Source organism: Callospermophilus lateralis, chromosome 18, assembly GCF_048772815.1.
Source record: "Callospermophilus lateralis isolate mCalLat2 chromosome 18, mCalLat2.hap1, whole genome shotgun sequence".
Taxonomy (NCBI): domain Eukaryota; kingdom Metazoa; phylum Chordata; class Mammalia; order Rodentia; family Sciuridae; genus Callospermophilus; species Callospermophilus lateralis.
The window spans coordinates 6,807,363-6,822,051 of NC_135322.1; the positions used below are offsets into that span (position 1 = coordinate 6,807,363).

Genomic DNA, 14,689 nt, shown 5'->3' on the forward strand with positions numbered 1-14,689 from the left:
CGCCCCCTGAAGAGGACTGGGATGGGCAAAACTACCTGTCTATTTCAAGAAGCCCTTCTGGTGGTTGGGCAAAGGTAACCAGAAACTCCCGCCCCTTCTCCCTGCAGCACCGCCTCAAAGCTTCCCAGCGGGCTCCGCGCTGAGCCGACGTCTGGAAACAGAACTGTCCATCGCCAAAACGACCCGCCTCTTGAGCACTGCTATTGGTTTACCAAAAGGTGACGTTACGAAGTCTTTGACCAGCCCTCCCCTAGCTGCTGGCCTCAAGAAGAACATGGCAATTGGTTCACCAGGAGGGAAGAGAGGTCTTTAGGCACCAGCAATTGGCTCAAAGAAACTGTCACTCATCGTCCATTTGGCGGATCCTCGCAGTCCGGGGAGAACAAGGGCGCTTGTGCACATTCACCTAGGGGGAAAAAAATGAAGTACTGAAAGGCCAAAACGAGGGAGGCCTTGTCAGGTGCCCCAAAACATTTCGGGAACAGGAATAAGACGTTAATGCAATTAAACTCAAGCCCACCGCTTACCTTCCAAGTTTTTAAAGCCCATCACCTCCTCTCTAGCCGCTTGGCCTTTGCCAAGACCCTCCCCTTGCAGGGAACACCCACCTCCCTTTGTCTGGTCAACTCCTATACCTCTGAGTACAGTTCAGACACTCACTTCTCCGGGAAGCTTTTTTCGATGCGCAGGAAAAAGTGCTAGTTGAATGAAAACGACTTAAAAGGCTGACTTCGTGAACCCTGCCTCTCACGTCTCCTTATGCACCAGTGTCCTGAGTTCAAACTTTTGTCCAGTTCCAGAATGAGCCCTTTTTGTTGAGCTAGGCCTCTGCACAGGCTATACTCCCTGGCATGCTTCCTTCCTGGAAAACTCCTAGCACTTAAAGATTTCCAATATGACTTTGTTGTTACTGTTGTTTGGTACCAAGGATTGAACCCAGAGGCGCATAACCACTGAGCCACAACCCCAGTCCTTCTTATTATTTTTTGTTTTTGAGACAGAGCTTCGCTGAGTTGCTTAGGGTATCATTAAATTGCCTAGGGCTTCCGTAAATTGCCACAATTAATCTTTCAATCTGCAATTCTCCTGCCTCAGCCTCCTGAGCCACTGGGATTACAGGTGTGTGCCACCTACTCAGCTCAAAATGACTTTTTTAGGGGCTGGGGATGTGGCTCAAGCGGTAGCGCACTCACCTGGCATGCGTGCGGCCCGGGTTCGATCCTCAGCACCACATACAAACAAAGATGTTGTGCCTGCTGAGAAACTAAAAAAAAAAAAAAAAAAATGGCTTCTTTAGTAGCTTTTTTGACATCCCTCCACTGTTACTTCCCTCACAGCTTTTCTTCCCTGCCCCAAATCAGAACAACCCCATTTCCCTTCCAGTCATTTAGTCAGATCAGTGGGCTATTACTTCCTACAGCCCCGCCCCTCCTGCCCCTGATTTGGTGGCTTATCTCCCTCTTGTATCACCAGGCTCCACCTGGCCTCTCTGCCTCTGGTCTCCCCCACCTAACTTCATGTCCCCAGAGCTGACACCACCCCTCCTTTTCTCAAGACCTTCCCGAAACTCCCAAGCACCCCCAGGTAAATTTTCATCCCTTTAGCTGGGTGTTTGCGGCTTCTTCCTCTTTTGGCTTCAAACATCCCCCAATCACTGCTGCCTTACTGATACCATCCCCGTTTTGTGGGACCACAGCACATACATATATCTGTACCAATATATAGGCCCCCTTTCTTTGGGAAAGTAACTCTTGTCCTTCAAGACAAGCTCTGTTATCTAAGGTCAATAAATATGGCTCATGCCGAGAGTGCTTACTGGGTGCTGGACATTCTTCGAAGAGTTGAACTAACACATGTAATCACCCTCAGCAACCTACTGAGGCAGGTTTTATTATTCCATCCATTTCACAGATGAGGAAATAAGGCACAGAGAGGTAAAGTGACTTAGAACATAGCTGAAATTGGACCTGCTGGCACACACCTGCAATTCCAATGACTCAGGAGGCTGAAGCAGGAGAATGGTAAGTTTGGGCACAGCCTCAGCAATTTTCAAGACTCTCAGAAACTTAGTGAGACTCTGTCTCAAAATAAAAGGACTGGGGATGTAGCTCAGCCATGGAAGTATTGCTGGGTTGGGTTAAATTCCAAGTATCCCTCTACCCTAAAAAAAAGCGAATGAAACTGAATATGGTGGGTGCATAGCCTGTAATCCCACTTTTTCAGAAGTTCACAAATAGGAGGATCACAGGATCAAGGCCAGCTGAGTGGGCAGCTCAGTGAGACCCTGCCTCAAGACAAAATAAAAACAAAAACAAAAAAGCTTTAGCAGGGCTGGGGTTGCAGCTCAGTGGTAGAGCGCTTGCCTAGCATATGTGAGGCACTCGGTTCAACCCTCAACACCACATAAAAATAAATAACCTCATTATCACATCCATCCACTGTTAAAAGTATTTTTTTTTTAAAAAAAAAGCTTTAGCAAAATCAGCAACAAAAAATAGACAAATTGGAAAAACAACACAATTAAACTGACAAGAAGGGCTAGGGGCATAGCTCAGTGGAAAAATATGTGCTTGGCATATGGTTTGATTGCTAGCACCACCTAATAATAAAAATAAATAAATTGATCAAGGATGTTTGTCTCCAGTTTGAGAGTTGACACAAGAGCACCTCAGCTGGGAATGTGCACACCAGGCAACTTAAATTTTTTGCAGCCCTGTATAAGTATGCTCCTGGAGGATCACAAAAGCATTCTGTTAACTCTGGGATTACAAATAAATTTTAGCAAGTAGGTAAATTTGCAAACACAGGATCTGTGAATATCAAGAATCAACTGTATAGGATCCTCTTATGCACTCACAAACATTCTGTGAAGGGGGATATGGTCATAAAAAGGTGAGAAGCTGCTAGTGGCCAAATCAGTGGAGAAACCAGGAACAAGACTCAAAGGTAGAAGGAGAAAGACCAGAGGAGGGTGCCCTAGATGTTCTGTGTAACTTTCTTCTGGAACCAGCTGGAAAAACTCCATGACTGTCAATGTAGGCCTGGCTGGAATAGCTAAACTGTGCAATAAGAGAAAAAATGTAATTCACTGGAATCATATTTACAAATATCCTCAAATATGTTGCTTGTCCTGACAATAGGTTTCTATCAATGTTCTAAATAAATACTTTCTAGAAAGAATAAATGGGCTCTTTCCTCAATTTATGAACCACAGAGATCTCTAAACCAAATCTCTCCTACTTAGAACTTTAGGGCTGTAGGGCTGAGGATGTAGCTAAGTGGAAGAGTGCTTGCCTAGCATGAGTGAGGCTCATGGGAAAAAAAAAAAAAGAAACTTTACTTCTTCAGTGAATGAACAGCCATTTGATACTTTTAAAAGTTTTTAATATGAAAAGTTTTTAAACAAATTCTTTTTGGTATAAACAGGTAAGGCAGCCATCACCCCCACAGCCCTGAGTGGAAGAAGAAAGCTTGAAAAAGCAAACGAAGAGGGTAGGGGCATGAGGTCCAATCTTGTAGCAGCTTTTGAGGAAGATCTCAGTCCAAGGGTAAGTTCAAGTCCACAGGTGAAACAGCTAGGATGCCCTCCTGGAGAGGAACAGTGGCAGAGTCCAGTGAGCAAGGAAGGTGGCCTCTACTCCCTAAAGCAGGCACATCAGCACAGTGAAATGATAGATAGGGGATGGCAAGGACCCAGAGGAGGGGGACATACACCCAGAAGGTGGTGGGCAGAATCCTGAGATTTTAATGATTAAGAGCTGTGGCTTTGTGCTGATCCCAATCCCCTGCATGAGGGACTTTTCCTACTGGCTCCATAAAACAGGATAATGACAAAACCCCATGAGGTTTCTGTGGGGTTTAAGTGGGATCATTCCTTTGAAATACTAGGTCTAATACATGACCACACTCAAGCTTACCTGTTATTGATCCTGTGAAAAACAAACAAACAAACAAACCCAATTTTAAAAATAAGCAAACGTCATTGCTGATCTCAACACTTATATCCAGTGCCCTTGGTATCTGCCTGAGGTCTGAAAGACCTCTTACATGGACTTCTGATCATCCCCAACTCGTCCCTAAGCTTGCTGCCTGCCCCTCTGGCTCACCTTCCCATCACAGAACTCACAAATCTCCAAGGTAGTCCTGCTGCACCTCAGGCCAGCATCTTTGGCCTAGTCCCCACATCCAGTCCATTAGCAAAACCTGTCAGCTCTCATCTCCTTGGGCTTCTTATTTCTCTCAGGTACCCTATGGTGTGTCTCCCCAACAGCCAACAGAGGGAGCCGATTAACAAGGAAACCAGATACCTGGCTCCACTGAGTCCTTGGATCTCTATGAGTCAAAATCCAAGTTCTCAGAGTGACCATAGGCCAGGCAGGGTCTGGCTGTACCTCCTGCTCTCATCTCTTGCCCTCTCTCACTTGCCCACTCTGCTCTAGCCCTAAAGGCCTCCTGTCCCTGCTCCTGAAACACACCCGACTAGCTCCTGCCATTCTGGGAAGCAAACTGAGACTGGCAGTCCTTCTCCCACTGAATCACCATAGTGACCCACAAGACAAGTAACTGAGATGATGCTTACTGATCCAGGGGGCATACTGGTGCTCAAGCAGATGGGAACAGCTGACAAGATCACACTGCCAACATGCCAGACCCCAAACCCATTCTAAGACAGCACTGGAGATAAATCTGTGAGCAAATATAAGGTTAGAGTCCTGGCCTTCTGAAACAGATATGTTAGAGAGAGAGGGGAAGACAACAGACAAAAATCTAGAAGAAAGTACATGCAAATCCATTCCAGCATGTGTTAAAGGTGCTGAGTGCTGTGGAAGGACAAGTCAAGACACAAAGGGGGAAGAAGACTAGGGATGAGGGGAGGTAGCTGTGATTTTAAATGCAGGTCATAGGGTGGGGATGTGGCTCAGTGGTACAGCACTTGCCTAGCATGCATGAGGCACTGTGTTCAACTCCCAGCCCACAAAAAATAAAATTAAATAAATAAAAAGTGAATAAATAAATGAGAACCAAGACAGGCCTCACTGGGGATGATATGGGAGCACACCATTAGGAGCAGGAAAGCCAGGCAGGGGAGGGGTTCTCCAGGGAAGGGCATTCAGACAGGCACCACTGGAGAGACAGATGGTAACCACATAATCACACAACCGCATCAGTGGTTTAAGCCAGGCATAGCATCTGCACTCATCACCACAGTGCCTGGTGTACAGAAGCTGCTCAAAAAACATTGTATGAAATAATGATAGAGCTAGGAGCTGTGCAGTCGCAAGGAACCCAATCTACCCTCCCCCATTACATTACAATTGGGTAAAGTTAAGCCCAAAGACTTTGGTGGCTCACCCATCCCCCTTGGGCCTGGATCCAGGGCGCAAAGCTGTGCACGTGCTCCACGCTGAGTCCAGCCAGGGTGCCCCCAAGTCGAGCCACGCGCCGGCTTAGCTCCATGGCCAGAGCCAGGCGAGCCAGGGGCTCTGGGGAAGGTGGTGGGGGCCCAGGGCACGAAAACGAGGGGCTTGTGCGGCTCGGGCAAGGGCTGCCCTCCCGGCTAGAGAAGAGCTCCACTAGGCGGGCGAAAGAGCCTGCAGACAGGCGGGCCAGCTTGCGGCGCAGGGCTGGGTCCGAGGCCAGCTGTGGGATGCAGAGGGGAAGAGGCAGGGTAGGCCTTAGTGCATTCTATAGTTAGCCAACATGGGGCTGGGGCGGTGGTTTCCTAATTTGGGCCAGTTCTAGATGCTAACACTAAGTCACAGCCCCATCCACCATATAAACCAATCATAAGCCAGATAATATGGTTTGGACCAAACTGCTCCCAAGAAGCAGATCAGAATCTAAGAATCTAAGCCACACCCTGCCTAGTTCTTAAAAGCCAGTCAGAGTGAAGTCCTACTTTAGGGGTTTCCAGAAGGCTAACGTTTTAGTCACACCTCAGCAATCTTCTCTAGAGTCCTGTGGGCCAGGCTATGGTCTACAAAAACCTCTCTCTCGCCCTCTGCCATATAATTAATGTTACAGAACCATATAAATTGCCCAAGCTCTCAAGCCAATCAAATTCCAGGATATAATCACAAGCCACATCCCCTCCAGCTGTCCATTTCTCCCCACATTCTAAACCATATTCCTACTGTACTGAATCAGATATTATTGTTATTATTGGTGGAGGTAGTAGCAGCAGTAGCAGCAGCACCACCACCTCACCACCACTACCACCTCACCACAACTACCACCACCTCCACCACCAGGGATTAAACCAGCAGTGCTTAACCACTGAGCCACATCTCTGGCTTTTTTTTTTTTTTTTTCTTTAATTTTTAATTTTGAGATAGGTTCTGGCTAAGTTACTAAAGCTGGCGTTGAACCTATGATCCTCTGTCTTTAACCTCCTGAGTTGCTGGGATTACAGGTGTCCATCACCATGCCCAGCTAAATCAGATTTTAGATTAATGTGCACACGCTCTTTCTCTTACTTCCCCAACCTGGCCCAAATCTCCTAGATGACGTTTCCTTGTTTTATTTGTTTCTTTTTTGGGGGGAGGGGGAGGGTAACAGGGAATTGAACCCTGAAGTGTTTAATCACTGAACCAACATCTCCAGCCCTTTTATTTTGAGACAGGGTTTCACAAGGGTACTTAGAGCTTACTAAGTTGCTGAGGCTGGTCTCAAATTTGTGATTTTCCTGTTTTAATGTCCTGAAGCACTAGAATAGAGGAATGTACCACTAAGCCTGGCTCTCCTGAATCATGTTTCTGATGGCCACATCCCCTGCATTTAGGCAATGCCTTTCTAACAGCCAATGAAAACCACTGTCATTCAACCCTTCCCCTGTCCCACTCTACCTGACCTGACCATCCAAAGAAAATGCAGATCTAACTTCTGATCCCAGTGTCCCATCATCCCACAACTCCTGTCCTTATTAAGGCACACAAAAAAAAAGGCCTATCACCTTCTGGTTGATGACCTCTGCCTCTTCTTCCAGCAAGGTCACCAGCTTTCGCAGCAGGACTTCCTTCTCTGTGGTTGGCGGACCCTGTAACTCTGGGACAGAAAAGAATTCAATTCGGGGAAGAACCCTGGCTGTCCTCCTACCATCATCCTTCTCCAGGGCTTCTCTATACCTCACCTGGGCTAGGGGGAGATCTCAGTTGCTCTTGGACCAGCTGTTCCAGCCGCTGGGCCACCAGGGCATAGAAGTCTGGAGTAGCTGGACCTGAAGTAAAAAGTCAATGACTCTGGAACTCCAGGACATTGGAAATTTATGGATTCTCTTCTTTTGACTACCTTGTCAGTTAGGAATGATTTCCTTCTTTTGGGGGAGGCAATGGTGATTGAATTCAGGGGGCACTTTACCACTGAGCTACATCCCCAGTTCTTTTTTATTTATCTTGAGACAGGTTCTTGCTAAATTGCCGAGGGTCTTACTAAGTTGTTGAGGCTGGCCTTGAAATTGCAATCCTTCTGCTTCAGCCTTCCAAGCTGCTAAGAATACAGGCATGCACCACTGTTCCAGGCTAATGATTTTTACTTTATAATGGGGGTAAACGAGGCTCAGTGAGAAAACTTGATAATAGATGCCAAAATTCTTATACTTACTACTTTACCATGTCCTCCAACTGAACTTAGAATGTCAGACCTGATCTGAACTTTGAAGATTATTCCATCCAAGGAAAGGACATATATGGCATTCTTGATATTATTACCCTATCCCTTCCCCAGTTCAGACATCATCAATTAATTATAACACTCATCTTCCTAGCTGCAAATTTCTATTCATGCTAGTACTCCCAGCTGTCATTACTAGTGTATCCAGGCTCACCTATGAAAAACAATCTATTGGTCACTCCTATTCAAGTCCAATGACCCCCCACCCCATTCTGACTCTGCAACTGGAAAAACTGAACAGCAGAGAGGAGAAATTACTTTTCCTAATCATACAACCTAATAGCCAGGAAGTTGTAATTGAAAACCAGGTCTCCTGCCTCTCTATTAAGGATATTTGTAGCTACAAAAGGAGCTTTCCTAGGAATCAGAGAAGGATGCATGGAAGGAGGATAATAACTAGCTAGAAAGGGACCACTGAATTGACAAAAATACAGCTGGGAGTTGGGGGAGGACAGGATGGTTAGGATTGGTACTAGAAATCCCACACCCTTCCCCCTTAGTTGAGTAATCTCAAACTAGTACCTTATGCTATCTACACTTTAGGAACCAAGGCTTTTGGCTGTGTCTCTTTCACAGGTGATATGGGGCAATCTCTTACCAGGCTCTGAACCATAACAGGGGCGGAGGGGCAGAGAGCAAGGCCGGGGGGAATCAGAGGGAGCAGCTCCTCGCCTCAACGGACACGGAAGACATCTTCGAAGGCGACTCAGGAAGTCTGTTGGCTCCTCTTGGGCAGGGCTTCTAGGAAGGAGGACCTGAGAGAGTGATCCTAGAGATCTCCTGCAAGTAGATCTCCTTTCTCCTACAAAGGACATCTCCTTGCAACCCCAGGAACAGGGAATAGAGCCAGACTTGAAGAGACAGGCTGAGACCAGGCACAAGAGTTACAGAGGTCCTCAAATCAAATGCAGGCCCTGGGTAAGGACGGCAACTCCTCTTACCTGGGTGGGGTTGGGATGGGGGACCCAGAAGCCTCACCCCGCCTGAGGAAGGCAGCTAGAACCCTCAGCGTGTCCTCCCGGAGCCCCAGCTCCTCTGAGCCTGCCATGGAGGCACCTGTGTGAGAGAGAGCTAGAGAGTGACTCAAGGTTCACCGGGAAGTGGAGGCTCAGACCCAAACTTCTAGTCTTAAATGAAGAGGAGGTCATTACTCATGAATCTCCAAAGGGAGGAGGGTGCTGGGGGTCTGGACTCCTGGGTCCTCTAGGAGAGTTGAGATCTTGGGGCCCCAGAGGGACTCTGGGAAAGGAAGTGGCTGGGGGCTTAGATTCTTGGATCTAAGAAAGGAAATGTCTAGGGACTTGGAATTCTGGAGTCCCGAAGAAAAAGGGGGCCTAGAGCTCTGACTCCTGTATACTGAATGAGGCATACACTAAGCTTCTGAAGCAATTGGAGGATCGGGTACTACCAATCCCAGCAGGCTTAGTAGCAAGCGTTCCGCGCTGTCCGCGTTTGTCCGCCGCACAGCCTGCTGGGAGTAGTAGTTCCAATTGCCCGAGGATGGAATCTCGGGGACCCACAAGCACTTGGATGTCGGAGGAGAGAGACTGGCGCGTCCGCTCCTGAATCCCTGTCCGCTCCTCTTGCCTTCTCACCCCAGTCCTTGACAAACCCTGCTTACCTGGTTCCAGCCTCCAGCGGCCGTCGCCGTCCCTGCCCCCGCCTCTGCCTCCGAAGGCACTCACGTTATACACAAACTTTTAGTAGTTCAACTTTCCCGCGCCTGCGCACTGAGTCGATTTGTTAACTGCCCCAACGTAGAAGGGGCGGGGCGCTGAGTCTCCGCCTAATTTGCATATCGCGTTCCCAGCATGCCTTTTTCCGGAAGACCGAAAAAGGGCATGAGGTGTACTGCCTTGGTTAGTCGGACCGCCCCTTTGACTTTTGGGTCTCTTACCCAAAGAATGATAGTTGTTTTATCTCAAGAAATCGATTAAAAAAGAAAGTTCCTGCGCTTGGAAACTTAGCTGACAGGAAGAGGGGCGCGCAGTTTAAGAACTACACCGCAGCAACCTGAACGCTCCGATCCTTCCGCGGTACGTAACGCGGAAGAACTAGGGAAAGAATTGGTGGCCTACGCTAGTGAGGAACGGGAAAGGAATGATAGTAGGAGAGGAAGGCTGAATACTCAGGGGAGAATGGAACAAAGAAGGACCTAAATGGCTGACGTTGAAAATCTGCTATGGAAAAACTAGAAAAAGCAACGAGGGAAGAGGAGAGGAGGCATCTACACTGGGGGAACATGGGGAGAAAAGGGTGGATTCTTCAAATAGAAGAGAGTCCACTCTAGAAAGTGGTTGGTGAGCCCTGAAGGATAGAGGCAGATTGGGGGAATTGGATGGAGCCTCTGCGCTGGAAATGGAGAGGGGTATTTTCTGTGGGGTAATTGAGGAAGGGGGTCTAGACTGGAGTCAATGCAGGAGTAACATCTATATTGAAATAACTAGCGAAGGAGAGCTGCACCCTAAAAGTTGGGGAACCTGCTTTGGATGATATTGGTGAGGAAGGGGTTTACAATAGAAAAGAGAAGGGTCGATGCTGGCCGAATTGGGTCAGAGCGGCTGCACGCTTGGGAAGGAAAATGGGTCTACACTGATAATGGGAGCGAGTCCTTGGTGAGAAAGGGAGCCTTCTGGAGGATGGAAGGATAGGAAGCGACCTCCTCTTTGTACTCCAAGAAGACTGGTAAAGGGCCTGCACCGTGGCCCGTGAGAGGGAGGTGGGTCCGGGAGGCTGCCCGCGCCCAGGAGCTGCCTTGTGCACGCAGGCCTGACCATGGGAACCCAAAAGCCGCGAATCTTGCCCTGGCTGGTGTCGCAGCTGGACCTGGGGCAACTGGAGGGTGTGGCCTGGCTGGACGAGAGTCGCAAGCGCTTCCGCATACCCTGGAAGCACGGCCTGCGACAGGACGCGCAGCAGGAAGACTTCGGCATCTTTCAGGTGCATGCACCAGGGGCGCTGGAAACCTAGAGCTCTGCACCCGGCCTTAAGGCTGAGGGGGCGACTGGGAAGGCGGGGATAACTCGCGGCGGGGGCGGGTAGTGCTAATGATGGTGGGTGGAGTTGGAAGGGAGGGGCGGGACCAGCAGGCTCGGTTGTCTGATGGTGAAGAGCGAGCAATACTGGAACAGGCCGGGTTCTGGGAATAGAACTGGGAAAGTGGGATTAGAGCTTTAAGGAAGTGCATCCTGCAAGTTGAGAGATCACTGGGGATGGGACTTTCAGTTATAGAATTCTTGAAATATTAGACGTGAGATTTGGAGCTCTAAAGACGGGGTTATAACCACCAAATTGACACACTAGTGGTGGTAAATCATTAAGAATGTGAGGGGAAAGGGTGCCGTGGTGGCACGCTTGTAATCCCAGCGATTTGGCAGGTTGAGGGAAGATCGCAGGTTGAGGCCAGCCTGGGCAATTTAGGGAGACCCTCTCTCAGAAAACAAAAAAGGCTGGGGATATAGCTCTGCGGTAGACCGCTTGCCTGGCATGCCAAGCCTTGGGTTCAATCCCCAGCGCCCTGGGGGTGGTATGGGGGTTATGAGAAGGTAAGGGGATGTGCCACAATGAAACCTACTCTTTTGTATAATTAATATACACCGATAAAAGATTGTGAAATGTCCGTGTTATCACAGAGGTACCCTGGGGGAGTGAAGGTCAAGTTAGACAGCCAGTAGGACCTAAAAGACTGGCTTAGAAAGTCAAGGTTTTTGAAGTTGAAAGCTGGAATCAGGAGGTATGTGTGGGGATGAGAGAGAAGCTTGGGGGTCAGAGAATTTGGGGATGGAACCTTAGGGAATTGGAATTTATTGTGGGGGGAGGTGTTAGGACTGGAGGAGGCAGGGGTAGAAACCTAAAGGTGGGGGTCTAAGTCATCCTCCTCACTATCCTGATTCCACTGGTGCCCTAGGCCTGGGCAGAGGCCAGTGGTGCCTACACTCCTGGGAAGGATAAACCTGACCTGCCGACCTGGAAGAGGAATTTTCGGTCTGCCCTGAATCGGAAGGAAGTGTTGCGTTTAGCTGAGGATCGGAGCAAGGACCCCCATGACCCTCACAAGATCTATGAGTTTGTGAGCACAGGTGTGTCAAAGCCTGGCTTTTCATGGTGGGCTGGGATCTGGAGGGTCTTTCGCACCCTCTTCTACTCACGCCCTTTCTCCATAGGAGCTGGGGACTTTTCCCAGGTTGATACCTCTCCAGACACCAGTGGTGGAGGCAGTACCTCAGACACCCAGGTAAGAATGCATCCAACCCTCTTGCCCCTTAGTCTCTTGCTCTGCCCCCCCTAGACCCTTCTCCCTCCCAGGCTTCCATTCCTCCCCTCCAGCCCACCCCCTGCCTGTTCAAGAAAAGGCAATTGAAATATCCACTTCTTTTTTCCTCCAGGAAGACATCTTGGAGTTACTCAATGACATGATCTTGGCCCCAGTCCCAGATATAGGCCCCCCAGGTTTGGGTGTGGTCCCTGAGCACTGCTCTCAGCTCTTGTTGAGCCCCAACTTGGAAAACCCCATGCCCTGTCCAAACCTGGCACCTCCTGAAAACCCACTAAAGCGACTGTTGGTACCTGAAGAACGTGAGTACCAGCTGGGGGTGGTAGGGGCTGTGGCAGGGGCCATGGGCACTCACCACCTCTCCATCTCTCCCCCTTCTGTCCCCCGCTGCTGCTGCTGCTCAGAGTGGGAATATGAAGTGACTGCCTTCTACCGGGGCCGCCAAGTCTTCCAGAAGACCATCTTCTGCCCAGGGGGCCTACGGCTAGTGGGCTCAGAAGCTGGGGACAGGACACTACCTGGACAGCCAATAACATTGCCAGACCCTGGGGTTTCCCTGACAGACAGAGGAGTGATGGGCTATGTGAAACGTGTACTAAGCTGCCTAGGAGGGGGACTGGCACTCTGGCGGTCAGGGCAGAGACTCTGGGCCCGGCGGCTGGGGCATTGCCATGCATACTGGGCTGTGGGTGAGGAGCTGTTCCCTGACAATGGGCATGGGCATGATGGTGAAGTCCCCAAGGACAATGATGGAGTTGTGTTCGACTTGGGGCCCTTTGTGGCAGGTAAGTCCCCTGAATGGAAAGCAGATGGGCATGGTGGTTGAAGGCTCTGGGGTCAGGCAGTTTGGGATTGATTTCAGACCTTGCTGTTCTGCACACTGGGGCAAAGAACGGGTCTGCTTTGTCAAGGCCAAGGACTGATTGCCAGAGCTGGTTTAAGGCACAGGGCCCAAGACACAGAAGGTGTTCAGGACATTAGCTGCCATTTTCATCATCATCATCATTATAGTGCACACACAAACCAATGGTAGGGCTGGGAGTGTACCTCAGTGAGGAGAGCTTGCCCAGCATACTGAGGCAATCCCCAGCACCACCACAACAAAACAGATAAACAGGAAAGAGAAAGCCATTAGGACTTCACTCTGCAATATAACTTTCTACAGCGATGGAAATGAACTGTTTTTTGCTGTCCAGTATGGTATCCACTAGCCACACGTGAGTTTTGAGCATCTAAATGAGCCAAGTGCAACTGAGGAATCTTATATTTTATTTCATTTTAAACAACTTAAATATTATAGTCAAGGTGGCTGGCTACATATTGGACAGCATAATTTGGGGATTAAGGAGCAGTCAACACCAACTACCTTCTACTCCACACAGTATCCTTGGGGACATAGACTCCCATGCTCTGGGACTAGTTCGCCTCCTGAATCCTGGGGTACTAGGGTGGGGTGAGGGTGGGGCAGTCTTCCAGCACTACCCTGATGGGAGTGGAGGGAGAACCTTTTAACATTGCAGGGACTGTCCCCACTCTGACAGCCCCTTGTCATGGTGGCAGAGGGTCTTGGGTCAGGGAGGTGGTGGGGTTATTACTTGGGTTGAGCACGGTTGGGTGGATAGTGGGTCTTTTTCCCTTTCCTAATTAGGATTCTGAACCTTCAGATCTGATTTCCTTCATGGAAGGAAGCAGACGGTCACCACGATACACCCTGTGGTTCTGCATAGGGGAGTCATGGCCGCAGGACAAACCATGGGTGAAGAGGCTTGTGATGGTCAAGGTGCCTGGATTCTGTGTTCCTGGGGCTGGGAGTGGTGATCTTACAAAGAGAAGAGGGTACTCTCAGGAACTATAGCTTGCAGAATCCCCTATGAGAAACTCCTGTTTAAGTGCCCCTGCCATCACCAGTTCCTCATCCCCAGGAGTTTCTGGGTATCCTTTGCTTGGCTTCACCCCCACAGCCTGTTTTGAACTTTCCAGATCCTATAGAAGTTGATAGACAAGTCCTAGTGGAAGTCTAGTGGTTGGGTGTTTTCACTGACTTCTTTCTCCCCTGCATCCCACAGGTGGTACCCACATGCCTCAGGGCCCTGTTGGACATGGCCCGATCAGGGGGCGCCTCCTCACTGGAGAATACCGTAGACCTACACATTTCCAACAGCCACCCACTCTCCCTCACCTCCGACCAGTACAAGGCCTACCTACAGGACCTGGTTGAGGACATGGATTTCTAGGTCACTGGGGAGGCCTGAACCCTGACTCTTCACTTTAACCAATAAACCATTTTCCTGCTACAGCCATCACTTGTGTTTCTGGTGTTGGATGTCCCAGAGCAGCCCTGACCTTCGGCTGGTTGTTATTCCTGCTGGGGTTTCAGTTTACTTTTCTGTGCAGTTATCATAACTAAGATGCTCAATGTGTGGAGACCAGGCACCATGCAGGGGACAGCTGACTCTCAATTACCTCTTTGTTTCTTACTAGGGACCTGATAAAGAGATGACAGTCACCCCCATTTTACAAACCAAGACACTGAAGTTTGGAGAGACAAAGGTCACAAAGTGAGAAACAGACTGGGTCAGATTCCAGGGCCAACTCCGTGCCTGTACTCTATGAAGGACACCCAAAGGCCCTGTCATGCCTATGAACAGTTTGGGCAGATGTCTTTCTGGGCCTAGGGCTCCCGTTTGTTGAGAGTCAGAATGGAAAACTGTGAAGTGGCTCAGCACCTACCCCTGGAGTCTCTGAAAC

General features: G+C 49.3%; 2 protein-coding genes across 6 annotated transcripts; one reads left to right on the forward strand and one right to left on the reverse strand.

Moving 5' to 3' along the window:
- Positions 1-3,448: 3,448 nt before the first annotated feature.
- Bcl2l12 (BCL2 like 12) lies at positions 3,449-9,386 on the reverse strand. 4 transcript variants are annotated; one of them, XR_013089158.1, is made up of 8 exons: positions 9,290-9,386; positions 8,610-8,724; positions 8,267-8,409; positions 7,130-7,216; positions 6,953-7,044; positions 5,353-5,640; positions 4,580-4,686; positions 3,519-3,588 (listed from the first exon to the last, which is right to left on the reverse strand). XR_013089158.1 is itself a non-coding variant. In XM_076838308.1 (7 exons), exons 2-7 carry the CDS (start codon positions 8,714-8,716, stop codon positions 3,538-3,540), a joined length of 768 nt encoding a protein of 255 aa, XP_076694423.1. In that variant the 5' UTR covers positions 8,717-8,724; positions 9,290-9,386; the 3' UTR covers positions 3,449-3,537. The 4 variants fall into 4 exon arrangements, 3 of the variants coding, with proteins under 3 accessions (XP_076694423.1, XP_076694424.1, XP_076694422.1); XM_076838308.1 differs by lacking the exon at positions 4,580-4,686 and having other exon boundaries at positions 3,449-3,588; XM_076838307.1 differs by having other exon boundaries at positions 3,497-4,686.
- A 100-nt stretch (positions 9,387-9,486) lies between these two features.
- Positions 9,487-14,235, forward strand: Irf3 (interferon regulatory factor 3). 2 transcript variants are annotated; one of them, XM_076838305.1, is made up of 8 exons: positions 9,487-9,704; positions 10,436-10,608; positions 11,576-11,747; positions 11,832-11,902; positions 12,054-12,243; positions 12,346-12,726; positions 13,606-13,721; positions 14,008-14,235. In XM_076838305.1, exons 2-8 carry the CDS (start codon positions 10,444-10,446, stop codon positions 14,173-14,175), a joined length of 1,263 nt encoding a protein of 420 aa, XP_076694420.1. In that variant the 5' UTR covers positions 9,487-9,704; positions 10,436-10,443; the 3' UTR covers positions 14,176-14,235. The 2 variants fall into 2 exon arrangements, with proteins under 2 accessions (XP_076694420.1, XP_076694421.1); XM_076838306.1 differs by having other exon boundaries at positions 9,487-10,608.
- Positions 14,236-14,689: the final 454 nt, after the last annotated feature.

What these genes read in the sequence shown, in the direction of transcription:
- Irf3 (XM_076838306.1), top strand. Translation starts at nt 10,444, where the DNA reads ATGGGAACCCAAAAGCCGCGAATCTTGCCCTGGCTGGTGTCGCAGCTG. An exon ending in GCAGTACCTCAGACACCCAG is followed by an intron (nt 11,903 to 12,053) that starts GTAAGAATGCAT and finishes TTTTTCCTCCAG; the next exon opens with GAAGACATCTTGGAGTTACT. An exon ending in AGAGGCTTGTGATGGTCAAG is followed by an intron (nt 13,722 to 14,007) that starts GTGCCTGGATTC and finishes TGCATCCCACAG; the next exon opens with GTGGTACCCACATGCCTCAG.
- Bcl2l12 (XM_076838307.1), bottom strand. Translation starts at nt 8,716, where the DNA reads ATGGCAGGCTCAGAGGAGCTGGGGCTCCGGGAGGACACGCTGAGGGTT. An exon ending in CCCATCCCAACCCCACCCAG is followed by an intron (nt 8,410 to 8,609) that starts GTAAGAGGAGTT and finishes CCTCCTTCCTAG; the next exon opens with AAGCCCTGCCCAAGAGGAGC. An exon ending in TCCAGGCCCAAGGGGGATGG is followed by an intron (nt 4,687 to 5,352) that starts GTGAGCCACCAA and finishes ATTTGCTCACAG; the next exon opens with ATTTATCTCCAGTGCTGTCT.